Source organism: Atractosteus spatula, chromosome 8 (genome assembly GCF_055471065.1).
Source record: "Atractosteus spatula isolate fAtrSpa1 chromosome 8, fAtrSpa1.hap1, whole genome shotgun sequence".
Classification (NCBI taxonomy): Eukaryota; Metazoa; Chordata; class Actinopteri; order Semionotiformes; family Lepisosteidae; genus Atractosteus; species Atractosteus spatula.
The window spans coordinates 60,749,456-60,777,325 of NC_142713.1; the positions used below are offsets into that span (position 1 = coordinate 60,749,456).

Below are 27,870 nucleotides of genomic sequence, written 5' to 3' on the forward strand. Positions count from 1 at the left end.
GCAAAGCAGGTAGGGCTCTGTATGTGTAAGTACACTACAGTGGTGGGAGACATGGAGGCTTGTGGCTGCTGCCGGGGCTGACAGCTTTCAGCGTCGATTACTCACTGGAGCGCAGCAGCCGTGAAAAGCCGTTGACGTCTGGCCTAACGCGAAGGTAAGAACGCGAGTCCTTCTCGGAAGAGCGTTTCGCTGGCCGCCGGCGCGGTGTGCACAGGCAGGCGAGAGCACCGACAGAGGTAAGGGGGCCTGGAGGTGTTCCGGATTCAGGAAGCGCTGAATAAGCTGCCCGAGCCCTCAGCTTAGATGGCTTCTGTACCGTGCGGGGGATCTGGGATGGGCGAGAACCCGCCGAGGTGGGTGACAGGGCCGGGCGGGGACTTGACACCCGGAGACGGGTGGGGGAAGCATTTTCAACCCCCAGCACCGCGGACGGCGACGGGTCGCGGTGTCTGATGCAGGCGTGAGCAAAGACGCCCCTGCCTTTCTGTCTGTCTCTCTCTCTCCCCCTCCCTGCTGTTGTGTAGCCCCAACTCCGTGAACCGGGTTCGGGTCTTCTCCGCCGGGTTCGGAAGCGGATCGGTTCGGACTGTCGTGCGCGTCGGTGGGGCCCCAAGATTTCCTCACCCCGTTTCAGCAAAACTGCCCGTTTCGCCTCGACTTCCGACTGGTGTCGCAAGCTGAGCTGCCGCGCACAGGAGCCAGCAGGGACGGGCTGGCGCCTGAAGTCTGGACTTCTCCTTCCCAGACGGGACGAAGAGCAGCCGAACGAGCCCGCAGCGGTTGCGGTGCAGGAGTGAGCTCGGACAGCCGGCGCTGTGGCGATCGGGAAGCGGAGACAGGAGCCCGGTGCTTCCACCTGAGCAGAGAGCGACCGCAGAGCCCTCGGTTACAGCTTCTGAATGTCTGGGGGCTCCGAACAAGATGTAGTTCTTTACGATGTTTTAGTTTTAAATTTAAAATGTTCTGTGTTCGCCAACGGCGGCTTGATTTAATCAAGATCCGAAGACACGGCTCTTATTTAAGATTCGTGAAGATGTGAGCAGTGTATAGGTTTCAAGTTTCAAAGTTTCCGGCTTTCAATTTTTCTCCGTCATGTTGTGCCGTTTGCTGTTGCCGTTTCGAGAGCGGTTGTGAGCTGGATGTCTGGAGCACGGCTGTCTTGAAAGGGCCTGATTTCGCTAAGACATTTCAGTCTGCTCGGCTGAGAATTAGTATAATCATTCAAAAGGTGTCAAAGCACTTCACCCAGACCTGCTCCTTTTGGGACTGTTGTGTGAAAGCATGTTTTTTATGATCTTGTCAGAAATAACTGCCGTGACATAAGGTTTCAAGGAGTGGATATAAGGATGATTTTTGAGTGGAGTTGCCACCCTGTAGGCTGATCTGTCCAGATCTCAGGAGCTGAGCAGGGTTGGGCCTGGACAGGTCTGGGAAGGGAGACGTTGCTGCTGCACATGGTCTCGGTGGACCAGTAGCTCTTCCACCTGGGCTGGAGTTTCCAGATGCATGCCCCAGTATGGGGACTGGGGACACTTTGCTGTCGGAGGTGCGGTCCTTTGGGTTCTCTGTTAAACCTAAACTCCACTCGGGGCTTGAGGGTCTTGATGCCCCTCAGGTTGCCCCACCCTGTGTTCGAGGGGGGTGAAGCGGGTCCCCTCCTCACAGAGCCACAGAGGCCCGAGTGTCGCCCATTGAAGAGGCAGCAGCAGGCTCTAGGGTGTGCAGAGAGAACAGCTGCCGTTTGGGAACCGTTTCTGTCCGCGCTGGCAAATAAAAAGAACAGTGGAAACTGCAGTTTTTTATTTGAAGCAGGCGCTTGTGTTTTCGTGGTTGCCAGTCCTCCTGTCGGGGTGAGGGGAGGACCCCAGGGGTTTAACGCAGGCTGTTGTGCCGCTGGTTCACAGGGCCGAGTGGGGGCTTGTCTGAAGCCCCTCGTCTTCCGGAGCACTGCTGAATAATTCGCCACCGCCTGCCTCGTCTGCCAAAAATAAAAATAAAAAGCTCTTTGAATACAAAATTAAAAGGGTAAAAACACAATTTATTTTTCAGGTCACGTTAAACAATTTGGATGGCCTGCAGTAAGAATTCTCATTCGGTGTACCTGCTGCGCTTTTAATTTATCAGCATGTAAAAGCATGCACAGGACTTCAAAGTAAGCGAACGGCTGTATTAATGTCATTGAAGAGAAGGCAGAACCTGTATTGTGTGCTGCATGCTTAAACTACACATGGAGCCCGGTGGTGGTGGGAACGCTGTGTTTCAGATGTAGAGCCCTGTTTAGGGGTACAGCCGCAGCTGGGCTTGTATAGGGGAAAGAGGGGTGTTGACACTATGTTCTTGCCCTGAGTTTTGAGGCCTGGTTTCCCTGTATTATTCAATGAAGTCTTCTCCTCCTGTTGGAGCCTGGAGACGGTGTGTTGACTTGTGGATCACACAGAGCAGGTTCACCTCGTACACGTGCTCAGCGGATGGCCCAGCACAGTTTGAACGATTCCACTTTTTATCATCAGAAACACCAGAGCTAAGCCACCTTTTAAGCCCAGAGGTACACTTTCCTTTGTTCTTCCTTGGTGCTGTGTACTGCACAGTGAAAGCTCTCGCAACAGTAAAATGGCAGCCACAAAAAAAAATGTTCTTTAGGTTTGTGGGTACCACTGGTATTCTTCTGTCATTTTTAATGAAGTGTAGATCAGTGCCCTGTCTGCACTAGGTCACTTCTTTGTCCTCCTGAACCACATCGAGAGGCTTCACAGCAGCCTGTGACCTCCTGTTTCTCACACCTGACAAGTTTCAAAAGGCTAATAGCTACAGCGTGTTTACAGATGCAGGGAGGGCCTGCGGCCCAAGCAGCTCGATTAGGTTTTAGTCGCCTAGTGATCCGAGGACCTCATCCAGATGATTCTTAAAGGAAGCCAAAGTTTATAGCTGCAACAATTAAAGCTGAATAGCTTGTTCCACTCCCACATCCTTTTGTGTGAAGAGGTGCCTCCTGTTCTCGGTTTTAAGCGCACCTCTGGTTTGTCCTTCACTTTGGATTCTGAAACGGTCCATTGGGTTGACTTTGAGAACCCTTTGAGGCTTCTGCATACTCGTATGGGGTCTCCTCGCGGTTCCACAGCTGTGAAGGGGGTCAGTTGTTTCAGGGCCCCTGTGTGTTCCAGACTGAAGGCTGGGTGATGTCTCCTCAGGTGCAGCCATGGAGTCCATGCTCAACAAGCTGAAGAGCACCGTCACCAAGGTGACCGCCGATGTCACCAGCGCGGTGATGGGGAACCCTGTGACCAGGGAGTTTGAGGTCGGCCGGCACATTGCCAGCGGCGGACCGGGACTGTCGTGGAGGATCTACAATGGCACCAAGAAGTCAACCAAGCAGGTCAGCGGAGGATTGCGTGTGGGCAGCAGGGAGGGACGCTTGAGAGAGGCGCTGTGCTATGTAGTGACCAGCAGTGTGCCCTTCTTTTAAATGCAACCGGGCTGAATGCCTTTAAAAGCTGCTGCCGAAGGGCCTCATCACACGTTTCGGTTCCAGGTGTTTGCGTGTCTGGCTTCGCGTGTTTTAAAAGGCAGTTTGGAGTGCTTTTCCATTTCCAGGCGGTGGTGTCTCCACACCTTGCTGCGAACAGGCCTTTCGTGTGGTTACTGAACGCCACACAGATACTGCGGATGCTGCCGTTTCTGCTCTCCTCTCCACCTGGACAGCAAAGGGCGAGATGTGACCCAGCTTCTCGCCTGGCCACTGCATCGCTCCACCTGTTCTGAGTTTCAGAGGGGCCCTTCGAACACGAGCAGGGTGTAAATAAGGATCTTTAGTAGCACTGCTGGATGGCAGCCCTTCAGTTTTAAAAAGCCATTTGCCCTAAGCTGTAATGAGTGCAGTAAGATAGGTTCAGCATATCCCTGACACAGTGCCTACATGATACCGTGTCCTCTTTATCATAATTCACATTCCCTTATGCATGTACTACCGCAGTTTTACTGCATCTGATGCTTATCGACTTGGGATGGTAACCTTGGTTTTAAGTTACTCAAGCTTAGAATTCCCTAACCCACTGTTTTTGTGCCCTGTACAGAGGAACACTGTGTTCCTACGACTGCTGCTTCACAAAGTGTTCTTCTGGTTTGCCTTTCTGGGCTCCTGTGAATGGATGATGTTTTCTCTGCAGTTCCAGTGCTGTTTTTAACATGTTCAACTGTAGTTAACAGTACTCAGACTTCCTGCCTCTGGCTGGGGCTGTTTAACTTTCTGAGAGAAACGAGCACCGTGACACAAGGCTAAGAGCCCCTAGTGAGTGTTTTTGGAGCCCGTTAATCATCCGAGAATCAGGAAGGTAAATTTCCACAGGGAGTGGGGGATTGTCTCGACAAAGTTGTAAAGGGTTTTTGCGGGATTTTCCAACAAACTCTTACCGGCATTTTTTTTTACAGCTTTGAAATGAAAAAGCCTTATTGCTTTTTGTTCTGTTCTGAGAATTGAAATTTCTTTGGATGCCTGTCGCTTTAAAAAAAACACAATGTAGCAGTTTCCTCTTTTCAGTCCTGTCCTTTCATAATATAAACCAGGGCATAATGTATTTAGAAAAGAAGGTGCTGGGTTTACCACGGTTCTGCACTGCAGCACCTGTTACCATCTTTCTGCGCTCCAAACACCTGTTTCTGAACTGTGTGAGTGAATGGAAAAACACATCTAGTGCACTGTTTCTAGAAGGGAAGAGATTTACAGCTGCAGTCCAGCCTGTGGTGTCTGACTGCTGATCAGTTTGGTCTGTAAAACCTTCTTGGAACTGCCTGCATTTTCTGATTTTCTGGCCCTTTAACTGTTCGTTCTCTAGTGTTAGTGTGTCCATGTGCATGAGTGACTGGCTTTCAGTTTTTGGTCATCTTCCTTTCGTTCAGTAGCAGCATGCTGCTGGTTAAAGTAAGATGAGCAGGACTGCTGTGCGGTATGTCCCGTGACTCTCCTGCGCCCTCTGTGCTCAGGCTCTGTCCTGGCAGAGAGCTAAATGGCGGTTTTGTTGCTCTGGCGTTGCAGGAGGTAGCGGTCTTTGTCTTCGACAAGAAGATAATAGACAAGTATCAGAAGTTTGAGAAAGACCAGATTATAGACTCGCTGAAAAGAGGAGTCCAGCAGCTGACCCGACTGCGGCACCCCCGCCTCCTCACCGTCCAGCACCCCCTGGAGGAGTCGCGGTAAGGACCGCCGTTTCCCCCCGAGCTTGACTGACCCCGCGGACAAATCGTTTGACGTCTCCACAAGCCTTTCATACGCTGGTCGCCATTCTGTTAAACTCCTCATTGTCGGATTTCCTGCCAGCCAGCTATGCTCTCCGCAGGCCGAGACGGGCGGCCGGGGCGCTGGGCTGGGACTGGGTCGATTGTGGGTTCGGGTCCCGACCCTAGAGAAGCCTCTTCACCCAGGCTGCTTTAGTGACGCCCAGCAGGGTGATTTTACTGGCTTTCGATAAAATATGGCGCCTCGCACCGCTCATCATTCCCACTCCTGTAACATGTAAAGGAGGTTGAATGTCAGCAAAAGCTGCAAAGAGGTTATAGGAAGTCAGGTTTACAGGTTTGCTGATTGCATTCTGCCCCCTCAGTCCGTACTTGGCCGCCGCACCATTGGAACCAATGTCTGCTCTTGGTATTCACGTTATTATTGGACGTTATAAAATTGCAGTGGGAGATGCCAGGGGCAGACACGGGCACCGATGAAATTGAAGCCCTTCTGAAGAAGAAGGTTTTGAGTCTTGATTTGAAAAGGCACAGGGCAGGTGAGTCTCTGAAGTCCCTGTGCTCTGGGGCGCAGCAGGAGAAGCCCTGTCACCCGTGGTGTGCAAGCGCGCTAGGGGGACACGAGCAAGGGGATTTTGTGAAGTCGACAGGAAACCTGATAGGAATCCAAGTTTTCGGAATTGGCTCTGCTGCAGTTTGTCAAGCCTGTCCGTGGATGTCCGACTGGGCCATTCCCTTGCTTCCATGTGGCTTCGACCAGGTCGTGGTTCAGGTCATTGTCCTGCTGCTCTTGGATTTTCGACTCCCGTTTTCAGATTCCTGAGTGTTGAGGCTTGACGAGACGGATTCATCTAGAGCCTCTCCTCTTGGGTTGTATCCTCCACTTTCCCCTCAGTCCGGACCAGCGTCCCAGTCGCTCATGACGAGAGGCTGTCCCACAGAGGGATGCTGCCACCAGCGTGCTTGACAGCTGGGCTAGTGCCCAGTCTCTGAGGTTCTGTTGTGTTTACAGACATAACACTTTGTATTTGGGTCAAAAAGCTCAGTCTTTGTCCCGTGCAACTCTAAAACCTTCTAGCACATGTCTGCAGTATAACTCGTTTAAGGATTTATGATGACTTTTCTATAAAGTATCACTTGTATTTTTTTATCACTATGTGGGTTGTGGCTTGAGATTCAAGATCTGTCTAAGGGATTTTAACAGAAATGGATGCATTTTTTCTGAAGTCAAGTTTGATTGCACAAAGACAGAGACCATCACACTAATTTGGTGACCTTTCAAATGCACATGAACTGGTCTGGGGCTGAAAGCTTATGCATTTCAGAATCTTCTAATTTAAAAAAATAACACAAAGTTGTAACAAAAAGTGGAAACGAAGCAGGGAGGTGAATCCTTGTACAAGGCACTGTATGTCTTGTGTTTTGAGCTATTGCAGTATGGCAGCATTACATATAAATAGCATTTTTGTTCTGTACATAAAACAGAATTTGCTATTCCCAAAAGAAAAGAAATGCCTTTCAGATATTTTACAGAACCAGACATGAAAGGGTACAGTAAGTCTGTGAGGTGTTCCTGATGAGTAAGAGGATGTGTCAGTTATTCCCGCTCACCCTGTAGCCTGTTACACCTTCTGAAATGAGTGAGGTTCTGAAATGTTACAAAACAAAAGCCTGCAGATGGCATTTAGACCAAGAAGCCTAATGTTTCTGAAAACACCAGGTGAAAGATTACAAACGAGAGGAGATCATTGAGCCCACCTGGCCCGTTGGATGGTTAGTGGATAAGAATCCCATCCAGCTGTTCCTTGAAAGAAGCCAGGGTATCAGCTTCAGCATCATGGCCGGGCAGATTGTTCCACTCTCCCATCACCCTTTGTGTAAAGAAGTGCCCCATGCTGTCAGTTTCCATTTGTTCCCTCTGGTTTGTGTTTCAGTGTTCTTTCTGAAGAAATCTGCTGGGTTGAATTTGTCAGCGCCTTGGAGGATTATAAATACTTGGATCAGGATTCCCTCGTAATCTTTTGTGTTTAGAACTAAAAATGCTTAGATCCTTCTGCTTGTCACTGTGCGACATTTCCCAGACCTGCAATCTATCTGGTTCTTCTTCTCTGGGATGATTCCAGAGCAGCAAATCCATTTTGGAGTGGGTGACCAAAATTGTACTCAATATCTTGATGATGTAAATGATGTGTCAACACCCAAGTCATTTTCATAACTGGTCTAAGCAGTATGATGTAGTTTGAACGCATTTCCAACCGTCCTGTCCTGCTCTGAGTTTTGGTTTTTCAGTTTTTTTTTTCAGACGTTTTGTATGAATGGCTTGGCTGTCGCAGATGGGAAATGCATGTTGTATCTGTCCTCTGGTGTATTTCAGTAATATTTCAGTCTCTTTGCCTTAAATGGCAGCAGTGGACAGCAACAGAAATGAAATTTGTGAAAATAATCCGGAGGGGTATGCGTTGCAGTCCAGACTCCTGTCTTATGAAAAGAAGCTGCCATCCTTTGTATTCATGCACTGAGATTATCTCCGGTAGGCTGATACACTGTTTAACATGACCAAATGACCCAGTCCAAATCCCGCATGGTTAATTCGGAAAAGGAAATAACTTGGTGCCTTTTCTCTTTTTTTTTTTAATACAGAGATTGTTTAGCTTTTTGCACAGAGCCGGTTTTTGCAAGCTTGTCTAACGTGCTTGGACAGTGGGACAACCTGCCCTCCCCGGTGCCTGCGGACATCAAGGAGTATAAGCTTTACGACGTTGAGACCAAATACGGCCTCTTACAGGTGAGTGCCTTGAGCTGGACAGCAGCTCCTTGTGCTGCACGAGCGACACGAACCCGCGCGAAGGCCATCTTCCTTATCCGAGTCGCCGGCGTGAACGAGGCCAGCAGTGCCTTCCATCCTTGCGTGTGACATGCCGTTTCTGGACAGAGGCTGCTCAGACGTGACAAACTAATGAAGTGCTGTTGGTAGAGTTACCATTCATTTTTTAATCTAATGAAATTGAAACTCTTTGTGTGTTAGAAATGCGATCTGTGTCTGGTTCGTGGTCTTGATTCTGTGGCCCTCGCTTCATCACAGACTCGAGGCTTGGTTTAACGGTGGCCTTGGTTAGCAGCAGCTCGTGTCTTGTTTAAGGAGCACCCGAGAAAGATCAGCCTTGTTACATTAAACAAAAAGAGCTAACTTGTTTGCCTTTGGTTGTGATGCTATGCTCCTGAGCCTATTTTAGGATTTTAAGATGTGCTGTAGAGCACAGAATCAGGTTAAGGGTTTCAGTGGGTAGCAGTATGAGCATTTCCAGGATTTACAAACTGCAGACTTTTGTTAAAGCCAACACCATGTACTATGTATTTCAGGCATTTTACCTTATTTAGTGCTTTTGTGGCCTGTACAGTGGTGCAGTGTTTAGCACTGCTGCTTCACAGCACTGGGGCCCTGGGTTCAATTCTGCACCTGAGGTGCTCTCTGTGTGGAGTTTGTGTTCTCCCTGTGTTTACTCTGTATACTTTAGTTTCCTCCCACAGTCCAGAACATAAAGTACTGGTAGATTGATTGGCTTGTGCTCTGGGAAAACTAGCGCTGGTGTGAGTGTGTGTGTCTGTGTCTGTCTGCCCTGTGATGGGCTGGGATCCCCTCCAGGGTGCACACTGTTTTGCGCCCGTTTCTTGCTTGGATAGGCTCAGGCTCCCCCGTGACCCCGTATTGGATGAAGCAGTTAAAAAAAGAAAGGATAGTGCTTTTGAATTTATTTGATGCAAACTGAGTGAGCACTAGCAGCCTCACAGCTCTTGGGTCCTGGGCTAGAGCCCCAGCTGTGTGGTTTGCATTGTGTTTCTCTGGGTATGTTCATGCTTCTAGCTTGAGTCAGTGAATATACATTAACAGGTTATTCCTGCATGACCTACTTTCAAATTCACCCCCGTCACTGGAGTAAAGGCACTGTGGTGAGCAGGTAGAGATGGTGCACATTGTGAAAGAGTCTGCAGCTTGTTGAACCAGAAAATGCTTCAGACCGCTGTCTGGAGAATCTTCATCTGAACAGAATGTTTCACAATGTGTGCTTGGTGATTAATGAGTAACAGCCTGCGCTTTACTCATTAATCGTCACAAATTGCCCAGGCTGCAGTGTCAATAAGTGACTTGGATTCCGTAAAACACAGTCTGCCTATTTTTAATCAGAAATTCAAAGATGCTCATGATTCTCCAAGAGATAAATAACACTGCGTTTGCAGAGCCTCCCACAGTACCTCGGGTTGTTTTGCAATTAGTGGACATCCTTCTGTGGCCTGAATATGTAAAAATTCTGGGTGGATGTCAGAACCCAGGTGTCCAGGAGGGTCTTAATTGAACCCTGTGATATATTAAAGAAATCGCTTTCCTTATCACTAAAAATGTAACCGAGCTGTATGACTCACTGCAGAAAGAAACACCATCTTGCAAAGAAACTGGCATATTACATGTTTCTGTGTTGTTGTGAAAATGCATTGGTAAGCAGTGTTAGCATATGCTGTAAATGCCTTATGCATCATTAAAGAAGTGTTTTATATTAGAGGACCCATTTCATTACTATCAGAAGAATACGTTGCACTTATTAGTAGCTCATCTCAAAAGATTCCGAAGTGCTGTAGACTGAGGAGGAGACCCTCTCTATCCCCCCACTGAAGTGCCGCCTGAGTGACACAAGGCAGCCAGCCTGCACCAGCGGCCCCTGGGCCTGCAGATCAGGCAGAGGGGCTTCGGTCAGGTCACCGGGGTTAACAGCCCTACGTACGATCAGTGGCTGCAGTTTACAGTATAAATCCTGGAAATTAATCTTTATTGTCCAAACGGTGAGGACCTCCATTTAACATCTCACCTGAAGGACAGCACCTCCTGCAGCACTGTGTGCCTGGTGACCATAGTGGGGCATTGGTCTGGACATTGTGGTCCTTAGGGTAGAGCGCCACCTACTGGTCCCCCAGGACTTCTTACAGCCGCAGCCTGGTTATTCCTCAGAGGCCTCCCATGTCTGGACAGCCTTGCTTAGCTTCTGACACCAGACGATGCTGCTGTCAGTCAGATGAGATAAACTCCCAAGAACAGCACGGTGAACGTGTTCTTAAACCTGCTAAAACACGAATCCTGCCAGAAAGTGCTCTTACGCAGTTCTTTTCTTTTTTTTTTCTTTTCTTTTTTTTTTTTTCCAGATCTCCGAAGGATTGTCGTTTTTGCACAGTGGGGTGAAGATGGTTCATGGAAACCTGACCCCCGAGAATATCATTCTAAACAAGAGCGGAGCCTGGAAAATCATGGGTTTCGACTTCAGCATCTCCTCATCCAACCCCTCGGAGCAGGAGGTGGGCGTGAACATTTCCGCTGCTCCTCCTCCTTCCTCGCTTTATGACAAGGGATCCGGCACTCTCCTTGATTGCCAGATGTGTCGTGCAGGGCTGTTGAATTGGCGTTCAATCAACTGCAAAAAAACTGCCTTTACACACATTGTTCTAGTTAGTTTTATCATTCCTTTGAAAGTGTCTGCGTACACAGCTGAGGCAGTAGCACAGACATATCAGAACATTTGTTTATTCTGTAAATACGGTATTTTACAGTATCTTAATGGTAAGCCCCACTGGGGCTCGATCAGCTAGACAAAATGCTTATAGCATGCGGTTGAGCCGCAAAATGACGTGGTTGCTGTTTTTGGTGTTCTCGGTTTCATTTCCTGATTGCTCTCCGCTGCGTGGTGTAATGGCAGACGCGTTGGCAGTTTTCACTGAGAACCATCGGACCCCACCAAACAGAACTGCCAGTTCCAGAGAAACCCTGCAGTCCAATTCGAAAGCCCGCTGAAGCTGGGAGCTGTTTGTCGTAGGGGATCCAGCTGGTCTGCATTCTCACGGTCTTCGTCTTTCTCGCTTTCGAAAGGCAAAGTACTCCTGCAAGGAGTGGGACCCCAACCTCCCCTCTCTCTGCCTGCCCAACCCTGAGTACCTGGCGCCCGAGTACATCCTGTCGGTGAGCTGCGACTCGGCCAGCGACATGTACTCCCTGGGGGTTGTCATCCACGCCGTCTTCGATGAAGGAAAGCCCATCTTCGAAGTGAACAAGCACGACATCTTCAAAAGCTTCAGCCGCCAGCTGGATCAGGTGATAAAGACGGAAGTGTGCTTTCTGCTGCCGGTTCCTGGCTTTGTCTCTGTGCCCGAGAGAGATGAGCACGGCCTGTTTGTTCTCGCGAGCGCGGAAAGATGAAAGGGTGAGGCTGGCGTCTGCTCCTTATCCCTGCGTGCTGATTGTGGGAAAGGAGTTTCAGGAGTGTCCAGTGCTTCATTCCAGCTGCTCGGCATGGTGCTGAAGCCGATACTTGGAAACGGCTGCCCGAGGTCCAGGGATCAGATAGTGGCCTAGATGAGCCAGTCTGCCCCCTCTCATTCTTATGTTCCTATTAAAGACGTAATGAGAGTAGATCCCACCACCAAAACATAATAGTCTTCCATCCATCCATTTTCAGGGGATTAGTCGAGTTAAGTGGCATTTACTTATTGAAAGGAAAAGGTTTTGTCACCAGATAAATTATCTGTGAGATTTTGGTTAAGTACTGACTAATAGATTGTGAGGTTGGTTGCATTTGAAATGGCCAGATATGTTTTCCATTTGTTATTGCAGTTTCTGAAATCAAAATCACCCTTCCCCGCCGATAAATTAGCATACATTTCCAACAAGAGGTTGGTTGACAGTGCAGCAGTACATTAACGACATCGTAGGTGTGCGGTAGATAGTTTTGTTTACTGTAATTTGTAACTTCCGACATCTACAGGGACTGGAAAATAGCAGGGAACATGTTAAGGCAGTAAATAAAAAATGGCATTAAAATCAGTGAATAAATAAAAAGGCCACTTATTTTATCTGCCGATAGTCATCAATGCCTAATCCCTTTTGAGCTTGATATTATTTGTTCTTCTGTAATAAGAAACTAAGAAGTTCTCATGCGTAGAAGGAAGGCTTCCTTTGATAGAAAAATAACTCATTGTGTTTTTGTTGTTGTACAACAACAATTACAGGACTCTCATTCTTTGCACCAGTGTTGAATATTCTGATATTACCAGGTTGTCAAATGATTCTAGATGTGCGTTTACTGTTTTGTTAGATATATAAAATTATAAGAATTCTAAAACATGGGGATATAAAAGAATACGTCTGATCTGATCTGTACATAGAATAACCATTCAGCTACAAATGATGCGTTTGGTGAAAAAGCAATTCAGTGTGTGGAGCAACTAAAAAATAAGTGTTTTTTTCATTCACACAAGGACAGCTTTGTGGCTTTGTCTTTCACTTCATCTCAGCACCTGGTGGTCAGAAATCGGTGTTCTCGCAATATTCTGTGACATGACAAAAAAAACAAAAGCGTGGGGCCCATGGGTGACGTTTGACGTTTGACGGAGCGTTCTCGTGTCTTTACGATGCGTGTCGTGTCCCCTGTATCCCGGAATCCCAGCTGAGCCGCCTGAACCCCAGTGTCCTGACCCGGATCCCGGAGGAGGTGCGGGAGCACACCAAGATGCTGCTGAACGTCACCCCGACCGTGAGGCCCGACGCGGACCAGATGACGAAGGCGAGCGAGGACAGCCGGCCGATATACCACCGCCTTCCAAACCTCTCGTGCATCTGCGGGAACGTGGAATATTTTAGGCTTTCTTTTCAGAGTGGATGTGTGCTGAGAAGCTGGAATTGATTTGTAAGATTATAGAACAGATGAATAGTTCAAAGACGGGATATTCGCATTTCTGTATCCGGGGCAGAAGAGTAGTTTGTGTATTTCGGTGCACAGAGCACTGCCTTCATCAGTGAAGGCTCTGTGGCTCAGGATCTGCGCCTGTGGCCGGTTCGTATCCCCCGGCCGACAGAGGAATCCTACTCCGTTGGGTCCCTGAGCAAGGCCCTTAACCCCTGCTGCTCCAGGGGTGCTGTATAAATGGCTGACCCTGCGCTCTGACCCCCAGCTTCTCTCCCCGTCTGTGTGTCTCATGGAGAGCAAGCTGGGGTGTGTGAACAGACAAAATCCTAAGGCAAGAAATTATATATGGCCAATAAAGTGATCTTATCAGATGCAATTCCATAGGTAGGGACTCACTGTGACAGAATTTCGTAGCTTCTTTCTATTTTTTGATTTTGCTGTACTGAATTACCTCTGGGAGTAAGCAGGCAGGAGCAGCATGTTTGTGTGTATGCATAACGTTCACAGCCGTTACTTTAGAGAAGAAAGCTTTCAATAAAAACAGAATAATCTGGTTATAGGAAGGAAGTCAGATTAAACTGTTTGACATTTAATTTCCTCTTCCTGTATTTGGACAAACAAGATCTTGCACCTTGCTGTCGGTGCTGTTGTCTTTCCTCGCTGTGTGTTGGTGTGTAACATGGCTGATGGTCACTCTTCCAGATCCCTTTCTTCGATGACGTTGGAGCAATGACACTACAGTACTTCGATACCTTATTCCAGAGGGATAACCTGCAGAAATCGCAGTTTTACAAAGGGCTTCCAAAGATCCTCCCGAAGCTGCCCAAGGTACTTGACTGGACCGGAGCCTGCTTGGCTGCCTGGACAGCGCGGTCAGCAGCGGGTGGGGGTTGAGGGTGTCCGGTGCTGTTCCGCCCAGCGAGTACGAACGGGTTTTGTGACAGATGTGCTTTTCTTAATTAGTAATCGACCTCCAACAAAGCTGTTGCGTATGTTTTGTTTAACGATATGTCTGCGGATGTGTGCCGTGTCCGGTTTCGATCAGAACCGTGCTCCAGACTTGGGACAGTGTGAGCTGAGACGGAAACGAGCACCGTGCTGGGCTCACACACGCCCGGACAAGGCGTTCGGCCTTCACGTGCTGTCAGAAAATGTTTATGTGAATCTGTTCTCTCAACCGCTCAAATGTATATTTTTAAGGTTTGGGAAAAGTAATATATGGTTATCACCAGAGTTTGGTTAAGTTACTTTTTAAAAAGTAATCCATTAGCATTCCGGGTTAATTGTGAAAGGGGCTGCTTTCATAAATGAACAACTTGTGGGAATTTTTCAATTTTAAGGGGAAATGTTTGGGTTTAAGTTCCATTTGCACGCGTTGCGGAGATTACCGTGATCGATGACTTCTGAAAAAAAGATTCCAGTCGGCCCGTTGATTTCAAAGCGCGGCCCCTTGTGCGAGTGCCGGTTGTGGCCGTGTGGTGCGGGCGGCCTGGCGCTGGAAGTGCTGACCTGTTCCGTGTCGTCCAGCGCGTCGTTGTGCACCGCGTCCTGCCGGCCCTGACCTCGGAGTTCGTGAACCCCGACATGGTGCCCTTCGTGCTGCCCAACGTGCTGCTGATCGCCGAGCAGTGCACCAAGGAGGAGTACGTGAGGCTGATCCTGCCAGAGCTGAGCCCCGTGTTCCGGCAGCAGGAGCCCGTGCAGGTACTGCACCCCTCCCCCCGAGGGCATAAAACGGCATCCACAAAGAAAAATGTATTTTTTTAAACGTGATCATGTTCTGTTTTTTTTTCATGCACACAGGCTAGCAATATGGTGAGTGGACTTGTTCTGTGAAAGTTGTTCTGTGTTTTTTTCTCTCTTAATTCTTCAAAAATGTTAAGCTGCAAACAATATGTGCATGGCTCGAGGTCGTGGCGTTCGACAGGTTCGCATTTTTAACTCCCCCTTTTTCCCCCCCTTCCAGATTTTGCTAATCTTCTTGCAAAAAATGGATTTACTGCTGACTAAAACCCCGCCTGACGATATTAAGAATAATGTCCTGCCGATGGTTTACAGAGCCCTGGAAGCTCCCTCCATCCAGATCCAGGTGAGGCCAGCAGTCAGGGCTCAGCTGTGCGGAGATGTGCAGGACATGGCCCGAGGCCCGAGGCCTGAGGCCCGAGGCCCTGGGCTCAGGACAGCGCTTGGCCTCGGGTTCTGCTCTGCTCTCGGTGGGGCAGGACACCAGTGGTCTCGGCGACACCAGGCCACACACTGCTGTACTGAAGACCCCACGGTCACGCTTGGCTTGTAAATGGGAGGAGGATCCTTGAATTCGGGTGAAGAAAAGGCAGGAGGAAAACAATCCTGTTAGACTCAATAAAGAAAATAAAAATGTGTAAAAGTTCTAGGTAAGAAAATGGCAGATTGTGCTGCCATCCATGGTGGCAGTTTGAGCAAGGACTCGCATAATTCATCTGCATTTCCACCCATTCGGCTTCTTGCAAGGTGGTACGTTTTGCATTTCTGCAGGCTATATGTATAACAGTGCGTCACTACTGCACTTGACTCAATGCACTGAGTTACAGTTGCCTGTGAAATTGTGATACTTAATTCAGTGCAAACTGATATTTCCATGTAAATTGGAGAAAGACATCAATGAAGTACTAGAAAGATCTGCAGCCCCTAGACTGCCTGAGGTTTTGTCCTCTTATGCATAAGCAAGTTCACAGGAGTGCTGCCAAGGCGGATGATTTTCATGGAATTCTGTATGGAAAGACCTGAATCAGTTTTTATACATTACATATTTGTTTAAGACTAGACTCGGGAATCGGACTGAACTCCCCTTGAGACCCTTAACGCTGTGAGGTCAAAATTGAGCAGAGAGCCGTCAATCTAAAATAAACCCAAAAGGAGGCTTAGATTATGTGACGAGAAGAGTTACTGGGTTTTGCAGATTTCACAAGTGTTTTGTGTCTTCACAATATGAAGACATAGCTGCATGTGGTATTACAGTAATTAGAGAATACCCTTATTTGTAACATTGTTCGTTGTTGGTGTGGAAGAGATGTCCTTCCGTTGAGAAACCCCTAGATGAACGTGGAGACCAGTCCGTCTTTCCAGAGGATGCAGTCAGTTACAGGAAGAAGGGTGACGACAGGGTAGTAGTGAGATGACTAACGTTCATGTTGGTTTTCCCCGTTTCCACAGGAGCTCTGCCTGAACATTATCCCCACGTTTGCCAACCTCATTGATTACCCCTCCATGAAGAACTCTTTAATCCCCAGGATTAAAACGGCCTGTCTGCAGACGTCTTCCCTGGCGGTGAGCTGAACAACTTGCTGTAGTTTGTAGCGCAGTTCATCATTCTGTGCACCTCTCATTACTGGTATAAATGAACCCATTTCAGTTTTATTGGTAACACACCGCATGTGTGCTACACACACCTGGGCGACAGCAGGGCAGTGGTCAGTATTGCGGCCTCGCAGCTCCAGAGCCCCGAGCTCAGCTCCTGGGGTGCTGTCTGTGTGGGTGTGGGTTTCACAAACCGTGTGGGTTTCCTCTGGCGGCTCCAGTTTCCTCTCTCGGTCCAAAGACTTGCTGGTAGATAAATTGGCTTCTGGGAAAGATGGCCTTGGTGTGTGTGTGTCTGTGTGCCCTGCGATGGACAGGCGTCCCGTCCAGGCTGTATCCTGCCTCACGCCTGTTGCTTGCCAGGACAGGCTCCGGCTCCCCTGTGACCCAGTACCGGATGAAGCGGTTTAGAAAATGGATGATAAAGAGATCCACACACTGGTGTCCCACCGAATGACAGGCGAGGAGTGGAAATTCAAAGCTGCCTGTTGCTGTTGGGGTTATAGATAACACTAACTGTAACACTGGGAGGCACTTCAGTAGTACAGATGGCGTTCTGATAAAGGAATTGCTTAGGGCTGGAGAATTTTAAAGTAACAATTCTTCCATATTCGGCATATTTCTGAGATCTTAGCCTGGAACAAGGCATCCAGCCGTGTCGTTAAAGCTGATGCCTTTCCAGCTTTCAGTGAGTAGCAGAACAAGCTCCTCAGGTCATTTAGTACTAATAATTCAATTAGCTACTAGTATCTCAATAAGCGAGATGGCCTGAATGACCACCTCTTGCCCGTAACCCTGCAGTTTTGAGCCTGTAAGGTGTTTTCTTCACTGTGGTCAGTCTGGGCGCCGGCCTGCTGTGGCCTCCATGTGTAGCTCTGCTTTCCCTGGCCTCCGCGACGCCGCTAGCCTCATCTCATCTTGCCTTCCCTGTTGTTGGAGTCCAGCCTGTTTCTGGCTCGTTCTCTCCGCTGGCTACCCGTCGCCTCATCTGGTCCGATCTCGGAAGCCGAGTGAGGCTGGGCCTGGTTGGTACTGGGATGGGACACCTCTGGGGAAAACCTGGGGGTGTTGGTGAACTAGTAGGTGGTGCTCTTGTTTCTGGGCCAGGATTTCAAATCCAGTGCCCCGGTATGGTGACTGGGGACCCTGTGCTGTATGAGGGGTCATCCTTTGGATGAAACATTAAACAGAGTTTTTAGATGGATACTTTATCAGTACTGTATCAGTACAGTCAGTGAGAAGTGCAGTAAAAAAAGAGTATATAGAATGGCTACCGTTACAGATGATACAAAGCAAACCCGAATGTACAGTACACAAAAGATATATTGCACAAATCCCTAGCATATATTGCACAAAAATCAGTTGTAAACAGGAAAACCAGCTGTAAAAAGAGAAATTCATGTTTAGTCCAAAAACCAGTAAATTTCGCTTCTGCCCAGACACGCAGTGGATGAGGTTTAGAGTCTTATGGCAGAAGGCAAGAATGACCTCCTGTAGCGCTCCCTGTCACACCATGGTTGGATCAGCCTGTTGCTAAACGTGCTCTTCATTCTCACAAGCATGTCATAGAGGGGATGGGAGACGTTGTCCATGATGGCCATTAATTTGGACACCATTCTCCTCTCAGCCACTACCTCCAGGGGGTCCAGGTCAGACCCAATGACAGAACTGGCTCTCCTGATGAGCTTGTTCAGCCTGTTAGCATCCCCTGCTCTAATCCCAGAGCCCCAGCATACCACTGAGTAGAAAATGGCGCTCGCAACAACCGACTGATAGAACATACTGTACTGTATGTAGCATCATACTACACACATTGAAGGACCTGAGCCTCCTCAAGAAGTAGAGTCGGCTCTGTCCCTTCTTATAGATGGCCTCGATGTTCTTAGACCATTCCAGTCTATCGTCGATGTGCACTCCCAGGTACTTGTATGAGTCCACTGTCTCCATGCCACTGGATGCAGACAGGAGTAGGTTGGAGTCTCTTCCTCCTCCTTCGTCTTTGCCACATTCAATTGCAGGTGGTTCTCCCCACACCACTCCACAAAGCTGCTGACCAGTCCTCTGTACCATTCCTCCTGCCCACCCTCAATATATCGCACAATTGCAGAGTCATCTGAGAAGTTCTGCAGGAGGCATGACTTTGAGTTGTATTTAAAGTCCAAAGTATAGAGGGTGAAGTGGAACGGAGAAAGAACTGTCCCCTGAGGAGCCCCCTGTGTTACTCACTGCCTGTTCAGACACACAGTCCTGAAGTCTCACAAACTGTGGTCTGCCTGTCAGGTAGTCAGTGATCCACGAGGTCATGGAGGCACCCACTTACATCTCCTCCAGCTTCCTTCCTAGCAATAGGGGCTGGATAGTATTGAAGGCACCGGAGAAGTAAAAAAATGTCATCCTCACAGTGCTGCCAGCCTTGTCCAGGTGTTAGTAGGCCCTTTGCAGCATGTAGATGATTGCATCTTCCACACCAGCACTGGGCCGGTAGGCAAACTGCAGGTTGTCCAGTGATGAACTGACCAGGGGTCTCAGGTGGGACAAGACCAGCCTCTCCAGTGGTATTTTAACTCTTTAGTATTTGGTTTCATGGCACTGTTTTTAAAAATGTGGCTGCCAATCCTAGTGTCATGGCTATCCAGGCTTTGCACAGTTTAGCCTCCTTAGGGTTCTCCTTTAATTCAGTTTAAACTGCTCAAAGTTTATCACTCCTCCCTCTGATCAGCTGTGCAGTGGGGCTGCTGGTGGAGAATTGCCTCTGTGTGTCTCCCAGGTGGGGCTGCTGGTGCAGAATGGCCGCTGTGTGTCTCCCAGGTGCAGCAGTACTACAAGGTAGTACAGTGGGTCCCCTCTAATTTGTAAATGGCTTTGAGATCATTCCGGGTGTAAAGTGCTATACTAATGCAAGGTCTTCCTTGAGGAGACTGCCTGCAGAGGAAGTGCCCTGGGGAGGAATGTCAAAGTTGCAAGGAGTTCAGTTCGTAAGTCTGCTTCAAGGCGAAATGCAGGTTTTCTTCCCTTCGTCGTTTATTGCGGATGTTCTTCAGTATTGCCTAGACCCATAACAAGTACAGCGTAGATGATATAACCCACATCTTTAATGAGCTCTAATCAACAGCGTCCAGCAGCTTGTCGGCTTAGTAGAATTTCTGATCGGACCTTAACTTTCTTCTGCAGGTCCGCGTGAATTCCCTGGTCTGCCTGGGCAAAATCCTGGAGTACCTCGATAAGTGGTACGTGATAGACGAAATTCTGCCCTTCCTGCAGCAGATACCCTCCAGGGAGCCAGCGGTGCTGATGGGAATTTTAGGTAACGTTCTTTCTGTGCCCTTTGCTGATCTGCAGTGCACACGCGTCGGTTTGGGAAAGCATCCGTTCTCGGCACCGTCTGAAAACGTTACGGTCCGCTGGAATTGTCTGCTTGGAAGTAAACGGCAATGTAAAATTAAACATTTAAAAAAAATGATTTGAAGAAGTACTGACTTCGTGGACATTTTAAATGTGGCATTGTATCTGCCAATCACTGTGTGGTCGTGGTTCTCGAACTGTGGGGCGGGGAGCTTCTGTGAGTGCTGGGGGTGCTGGGTGGGGTGTGGGACGAAGGAGGGAGGGCTGTGACCCTCTGAGGAAGTGAGGAGTTGAGCTGCGAGCCCCTGCTCCCATCACTTCACAGAGATCCGTGGCTGCTGCGCTGCCTGCCTCCCAGACTGACGTTGGGAGATCATGATTTATTTTACTTCACAGCCCACAAGTAATGATGGCGTGCACGGTCTCTCAGAAGCACTTGACTGTGTGGGGGGGAACCTTCAGTCATCAGATCTTGCTTAAAGGAGCCATTATAAAGCCATGTGCTATTGCTCTGTAATAGTTACTAATGTCGGGCTCGACACAAAAAGTTTGCATCCTTTTTGTCAACCTTTTTTTAGAATTATTTTTACTTTTGAAGTGATATTAAAAAATAAATAACTGAAATTACAAAACATAAAGAGTAATTACAAGAAGTCAAAATAAAAATTGTAATGATGCCAAAAGGTAAAATGTGATAAGAAGGAATAAAATGTCAATATGAAATATCAACATAAAATAAAAGGGAAAAATAAAAATATAATTAAACAACAAGCAATAAGACAAATATTATCTAAAAGCTAAATTAAGAAATATATTTTGATCTGCTGCTTCTTAAACTAAAAACTAAAAGTGGCTTATATGCGATTGTGGCCTCTTTATTGTGCTCATGTTTGAGAATATCCTTGTTTGTTTCCAAGTTATTTTCTCTGCTCTGCTGTCTGTCCCACAATAGGCCCCTCTTTGAAACAAATTACTGTTGTTTACTGAGGCGGTCTGCCTGAAGCAGTTTTGCCAGATCAGTCATCTGGAGAAATCATTTCACAGCAAACAATATTTTATTCTGCATCCGAATACATTAAGAATAGTAGTCTGGTCTGACTTAGATTTGGTTAAATTTTACACCTGACTTCTAAAAAATAAAAGACAGGACATGCTTTTGATACTTCCATAAATTTCTCTAATGAGGATGCTCTATAAAGCAAACGTGATGTATTTTAAGATTGACCACTGTGTAATAAACCATTAGCTCAGCCAATCCATATGTGTGGCGGTAGTATTGTGATCTTTGAGTGTGTGCTCCAGTGCCATTGTGTTGTAATTCTGGGATTTTATTTTTCTTTCCTGTGGGACAGATTTGCCCTGTGGTCTTTCTGGATGTTACTGTTCTAGAGAAAAGTGAAAATAAGATAAAATCAGTTTATTAGCCCTATACAATTTCTTGCATGAGGAATTTGTCTTTTCGCAGACCCCAGCTTGCTCTCCATGAGACACACAGACAGGGAGAGAGAAGCTTGGGGTCAGAGCGCAGGGTCAACCGTTTATACAGCACCCCTGGAGCAGTTGGGGTTCAGGGTCTTGCTTAGGGGCCCAGCGGAGTAGGATTCCTCTGCCGGCCGCGGGATACGAACCGGCAACCTTCCAGCCACAGGCGCAGATCCTGAGCCACAGAGCCACCGCTCCGCCCCTCCGCCCCAGATGATCTCTGAAATGCTGAAACTAGCTCTTTAGGTTACCACTTAGAATAAAATAGTTCTATACGGTTTACAATGGGTTAAAAGTTCAAGAAAAACTGCCGTTTCATTGAAAGAGTCATTTAAATCATTTGGGGCCGATGTCTCGGAAATGCTGTGACGTGTCTTCACAGGGATCTACAAGTGCACGTTCTCGCACAAGAAGCTGGGGATTCCCAAAGAGCAGCTGGCCGGGAAGACGCTGCCCCACCTCATTCCTCTCAGCATAGACGGCAACCTCAACCTCAACCAGGTGAGTTCAGAGGCGTTTCTGTCCCTGCGCCTCTGGGCTCTCAAGAGGTGCGGAGTAAGAGCAGCCCAAAGCTGAAATAGCCCTGCTTTGGGGGAAAGCATGAGAGCTGCTTGGAGATCTCGTAGTCAGTCTCATTTTGGGCCGGCGTTGAAGAAATTTAATTTTTTTTTACATTTCATTTCTGAACATCACCCGCCCCCCCCCCCCACCCTAAATACTACTATACATCACGAGCAGGGTTCTCTGCTTTCTGCTTAGACTCCCTGGGCTACAGAGTCACCGGGGTGGGGTGGGCTGTGGATAACGATTCACTTGAGGGTCTTGCAGTCTGGCCAGGCAGATGAGCTGCACATGGTTCCCGGAGGAGCCTGTGCTCTGGAATGAAGGCGCTGCGGAAGAGGTGCTGTCATAGACAGGACTGAGAGGCTTGGCGCTGCGCACCACTGGTGACGCGCTCGCCTGCTGACTGCAGCGGTCAGAAAGAGCTCTGCTGTCCCTAAACTGTTTTCTGTATGTTTTTTTTGCACAAGTTCAATTCCTTCATGGCTGTCATCAAAGACATGCTGAGTCGCATGGAGGCCGAGCACAAGACCAAACTGGAGCAGCTGCACATCATGCAGGAGCAGCAGAGGTAGGCACAGCGCGGCGTTGCTCCCGTTGGTTCACATCGTGCCCTCGAGCCGAGCTGCGCGCTCGGGGGGCTTCGGCTGGGCAGGCGTGGCTGTGGCGCTGAGACAGCACCCCGGACGATGTCGTTTTCTGTTGAATCTGCGCTTCACGTTGTCTCTGTTCTGTTGCTCAGGGGGCTGGATATCTCGAGTCAGTTAAACAAGCCCGAAGAGCCGAAGACCAGCCCCGGCAACCAGGTAACCCCCCGGTGACGCTTGCACACAGAAGCTAGCTGTGCTGTGTTCGCCAGTTTCCCCTTCAGGCATCTGTCGTTGTCATCTTCACCACCTGTCCACCTTTTAAAATATGCTGCTCCAGTGGGTTTTGCAACTGGCACAAACTCATTAAAATGGGTGAAGAGAGAAAAAACACGAGAGCCCCGTTTGACTAACCCCACCCCACCCCATCCCGGCGGCACTGCAGGGGGAGTCTGGGGGCAACCGTGACGTGAGCCAGACTCGAACCCGTGGCCACAGAGCTCTTCCTGCTCCTGGGCAAACGCCTGGACAGGTGGAGCCGCTCGGGCCTGTTAAAGAGGGAGTTGAGAAACCACAGCGTGAGAGACTCAGTACAGTGTTGAGGAGGAGGCTCGTGTGGAGCTGTACAAGGAGGGAGAGGCAGAAGGCCTGCTTTATCTACCAGGCTCCAGTCCCGAGTTGCAGCACTTGTTTTCCCGGTCTCTATTAATTAATCCGTCCATTAAAAGACTATCAAAGAACATACGGTCTTCATTCTCAAATTTTTATGAAGGATCTCACAGCGATGGATAAATAACTTATTTCTGCTGACCAAGCCAGTTTAGTTTCCCGCCGTGACTATGCAGTCTGCGCAGGCCAGGTTGTGGGTGCGCTGTGTTTTCAAGCCCGTCTCTCCATTTCCAGATGGACAGGATCTTCGGGGCTGACACGGGGAGCGCCAGCTCGGACGGAAAAGACAGCAGGCCTGCGGCCTCGGCCGCCCCCCCGTCCAGGGTGAGTCCAGCTCCTGGCCTCTCACCCGGCTGGGTTGCCTTCCACCGCAGCCTTAATAGAACCAGCACGTTGCCTGTTTGGAGTACTTGCAAGTTGTTTTTTTTTTCCCCTACTCGGAAGTTTGGGATTTTATTTTACTTCTGCAGCGCACTGGTTATAAGGTGACCAACGTGTTCAGCGGTCCAGAGGTTCCAGTTCAGTCCATTAAGGCACCAGGACTGGGAGCCCCTGTCCCAGAAGATGAGCCGCAGCAGAGGAGGACATTTCTGTGGGGAATAATGCTGTGGAGGCCTGGGGCCCAGGAGCCGAAGTTCCTTTGAGAGCAGCTGTCTGTCCAGCAGGAGCCAGCCTTGGTCCTCTGGCTCCCTCGGCGGGTCAGAGCGCCCTGCGCTGTTTCACTGCATTCGCACTCTTTCTTCAGGTTTCGCTCACGCTGGAGGAGAAGCAGCGACTGGCCAAGGAGCAGGAGCAGGCAGAGAAGCTGAGGAATCAGTTGCCGCTGGCTCCCAGGAACGTGAAGCCGACAGCGTCTGTGAAACAGGTCAGACTGAGGACGCTGTCGGCCGTGAGCGACCAGGGCTGTTCCTCACTGCCGGGGTCTCTTTAGAAACACAGGCAGCTCTGGAATGAAGCTTTATTCGTAATCCGTTGTTTTTCTTGTTGGAAGTTAATTTAATGTGTGTTCAGCTGTGAGTTTATCCAGATCCAAAAGGGACAGTTGTAATTAAATTAAGGAAGAGAGAAAGGAATCCTATTCCCATGGTTTATTGATTTATATTCTTTAGGATGTTTAGCGTGGTTGGAAATGGCCTCTAGACATCTGTGGCAGATTGCAATGCCTCCCTGTGTCAGGGGCACTCCTTGAGCCTTGAGCCAGGTACTTCACTCTGCCCGTTGACAAATGGGAACCAGTTTAAGTTGCTTTGGATTTAAGCGTTGGCCCACTGAATAACAACACCGGGAGGTGGCGCTGACACTTCCTCGGTAAAGGAGAGCTGTGAGCAGGCCTGGCCCGCAGGTGTACTGACGGGTGGTTTTCCTGTGCCCTAGGCGAAGGACCTGACGAGCACTCTGCTGGACAACGTGTCCTCGCTGGGGAACCTGTCTCTGAGCTCCGCCAAACCCGCCGCCCCGCAGGGCCTCGGCTCCGGCTTCTCCTCCGCGTCTCCGATGGGGAGCCTGAGCTCGGCGGGGGCCGTGAGCAACGGCTTCAGCTCCGGCGTGGGCTTCCCGTCCTCGGGCCTGGCCCGCGGGCTGCCCCCCGCCCAGAGCGTGTATGGTGGCATGGCCAGCACCACAAGCACGCCCAGCTTCGGCTCCCTGGCAGGGCTGGGCCAGCCGGGCGCCATGGTGCCCAGCAAGCCGACAGACATGTCCGCCCTGGACTCCCTCTTTGGGTCCCAGAAGCCCAAAGTCAGCTTGAACCAAATGGCCACCAAGCCGGCTCCCGTGACGGCCGCGCCCAGCCCGTGGCTCCACCAGTTTGTGGGACCTCAGGCCCCCCAGAACATGAGCGTGCCCCTGGGCACCGCGCCGCCCGGCATGCTGGGGCAGGGGGGCTTCGGCATGCAGGCGAACCCCTTCTACAGCCCCCAGAACTTCTCCCAGCCTGGCGTGCCCTCCGCGCCCAGCAGCACCATGAAGACCAGCGCCTCCGCCAGCAATGACCTGAAGGACCTCTTCGGCTAAGACTCCGTCAGAGAGACTTCCATCTTCACGTCGAAGAAACCTAAAGAAAAACGGCAGGGGTGCGCTGAAGCAGATCGTTGCTGAAGCAGATCGTTCCTGAATCTCTCCTCTTTCGGCCTCAGTATTCCTCTGGTTATTAGCGTACTGTATTTCGGGCTGTAGGGTGGAAAGGTAGCACTGCAATCATCCTGTATTTCGTGTGCGCGGTTGTAGCACCGTCTGCTTAAAAGGACAGATGTGAGAAACCGTCTAGGGGAGGAATAAGGAAGCTTTTGTACTTATGTATAAGAATGACCTGCAGGTTACACAGGTAACGCACCAGAACGAAAAACTGTTCTTTGATTAATTGGGACCACACCTGAGGTTTCAAAGTGTTTAGTTACACAGAGCTCTACTGTTAAAATGGAGGATTCTGATGTTGACATTCACAAAGTTCTGTGTCTAAACTTCAGACAATCACACAACACTTAAAGGCATATGACAAACCTGTCCATGGTAAAAATGCTGAATAGACTATTCCAGAATACCCCCTGTTTTCTCATTTTCATCTTAAAATCTTCATACCTTCTTTCTCTACTTTATTTTAAGTTTTTGTTTTGCTGCTTCGTAATACCACAGGGCCTTATTCTATGAATGTGATACATACAGGGGTGATGTATTTTTTAAGGAATACTACTGCTGTGCAATTTCCAAACCGAATTGTGATGTCTGTGTTTTTATGGGTAGGCAGAAGCCGTCGCATCACAGGCTGGCACGCTGCCTTGGTTGAAGACGTTTTGCAGGCCTCTATTTTTTTTGGATCTAGGACCAGACAGCGTGGCTTGAGAGTATCGTTGTTATGGAACATCTCAGCCAGTCTTGGGCAGTTGTATCTGCATCTTTTATGTGAAATTCAGTTTGCTGAGCATAACACTGAAGCACTGTAGAAAAGGGTATAGTCCTAGGCTTTTGATCTGCTTAGAAATGAAAGTAAAGATTTAATTGTATATAATTTTTAATTGACTTTGGCAGGGACAGCAATTAAGGGGATGTCTCCTGTTCGTCGACGGATACTTGTCGAAGGCTAAGATGCCTACTTGAAGGAGTTGGGAGGATGGACTAATTTGTAATGTAAAGGATTATCCAAGAAACAGTTGTGTCCAGCAATAGACCACTTTTAAATAGAGCATAGATTTTTTTTATCTTCCAGTGCAACTGTAAGTATACAGTATGTTGTGTTTGTCAGATGTTGAGCCTTAATTGTGTTGTTTTCTTGTGCACGATAATTTATTCAGTGTCATCTTGAGGCTGGTGCCGGTTCACTTTCTCTGCCACATATTTCATTGCCATGGCAACCCGGACCCGTGACACAGCGTTGACAGGCGAGAAACCAGAAGGAAGCCCGACGTTTGTGCCGACTCGATGGCAAGCAAAGAGCTGTCTGCGAATTAATACATTTTTCAGACTTTTTGGGATATGAAAGCTAAAGGCACACCTAATAGTCTTTATTGAGTACAGACCCAAAGGCCCCAGCAGAGGGAGTTAGTTGCAGTACATTGTGCACTAGAACAGAGCAATCCCTGTACAGCGCCTGCTCTGATCTTCAGCCAATTAGATTTCTCGGCTGCATCGTTTTAAGCCTTTGTCTCAGAAAAGACAAAGTACTGGCACTGTGGGGTGTAAATGGTGGAACATTCCCTTTAAACATGGTTTGCATCGGGGATCACAGACCACAGGCGACGTCGGGGTTTTAAGCTGCATGGGATCAGAGCACACAGGTGTGACGGAGAAGGCTTGCTCAGAGCTTGTCCGGGGCCACCCCCAGGAGGACAGTCACCCCCTTTCTGCAGGCAGGCCCCTCAGTAGGGTGCACTGCACCGGTTCCTGTGTTTCAGCACAGGCTGTGATGTCTGCTGGACTGTGATGTTTGGTAGTGGTGTTAGTGAAACAGAAAGGGACAGCCTGGGTATGACATCATTGTATGACATCACTGGACAACTATTTCCAAACAAGTCAGAACTATTCTTATACTGAATTTCAGATTCTTTAGATAAAGATATCTAATAAATGTTCTGTGTTGCATCTTTGTGGGCTTCCTGTGGTGAGACTGTTCTGTGTAAAGGGAAGGCTACTTACACTGCTGAATGTCCAGTTTTCATCCGACTGAACATGCATACATCCTGCCATGGCTGCTATCTGTCGATTTTGAAAGAAACTGGTCGGGAAGGTATGTGTGTTCTTAACCTATTCAGCTGGGCGTAACAGACGTCCCTTTCTAGGGAAGTAAAGCAATACTGCTTATAAGAGGAAGAAAAGATCCTTTCCAGAGGCAACTTCACTGCACGATCAATTCAGTTCAGTTTGCGCTGCACAGCCATGGTGCTTGAGCTGCTGCCCTGAGCTTGAGAGCGGACTGGATGAGAGCCTCCAAGCAGGAGAGGAGGCATCTCTTTACACAAAGGGTGGTGGTAGTGTGGAAAAAAGCAGCCTGATTTCATTCAGAAAAACAGCTGGATAGATCCTCAGATCAGTTTTCTACTACTACCCAAATGGGCTAGATGGGCCACATCCTGTCTCCGTTCTTCACTGCATTTTGAAATATTTTGGAAAATGAATTGTTCGTTTTCCTACATGTGCCTACGTGGTATGGTGTTTTGTAAACAGGAGTTTCTGCAGTTCTGCTCAGTGAAGACAAAGAGGCTTAGTATTATTTTAATGTAAATTTGAGTCCCCACTGTAGAAAAGAAATCCATTACTTGTAAAACCAAAAATTCCCCCTGGCTCTAATCTAAATTAAATCTCTTTTGCATTTGTTTGTTTTTATGGTGTGTTTCAACATTTTGTACTAAGTGCATGAAATTGTTCATGCAGTGAGGCAAATGTTTAAATTGGAAGATGGCATAATGAGATACAAAGATAAGCTCCATTCGTGGCTCTGGTGTGCAGAAGCA

General features: G+C 48.6%; 1 protein-coding gene across 1 annotated transcript; it reads left to right on the top strand.

The window, feature by feature from the left end:
- Positions 1 to 27,005, top strand: scyl2 (SCY1 like pseudokinase 2). The gene is made up of 18 exons (XM_088923331.1): positions 1 to 154; positions 3,189 to 3,373; positions 5,030 to 5,187; positions 7,870 to 8,014; positions 10,420 to 10,569; positions 11,138 to 11,359; positions 12,711 to 12,827; positions 13,653 to 13,778; positions 14,478 to 14,654; positions 14,917 to 15,039; positions 16,143 to 16,256; positions 19,458 to 19,590; positions 21,493 to 21,611; positions 22,142 to 22,242; positions 22,414 to 22,477; positions 23,162 to 23,251; positions 23,673 to 23,792; positions 24,302 to 27,005. Exons 2-18 carry the CDS (start codon positions 3,197 to 3,199, stop codon positions 24,938 to 24,940), a joined length of 2,775 nt encoding a protein of 924 aa, XP_088779457.1. The 5' UTR covers positions 1 to 154; positions 3,189 to 3,196; the 3' UTR covers positions 24,941 to 27,005.
- Positions 27,006 to 27,870: the final 865 nt, after the last annotated feature.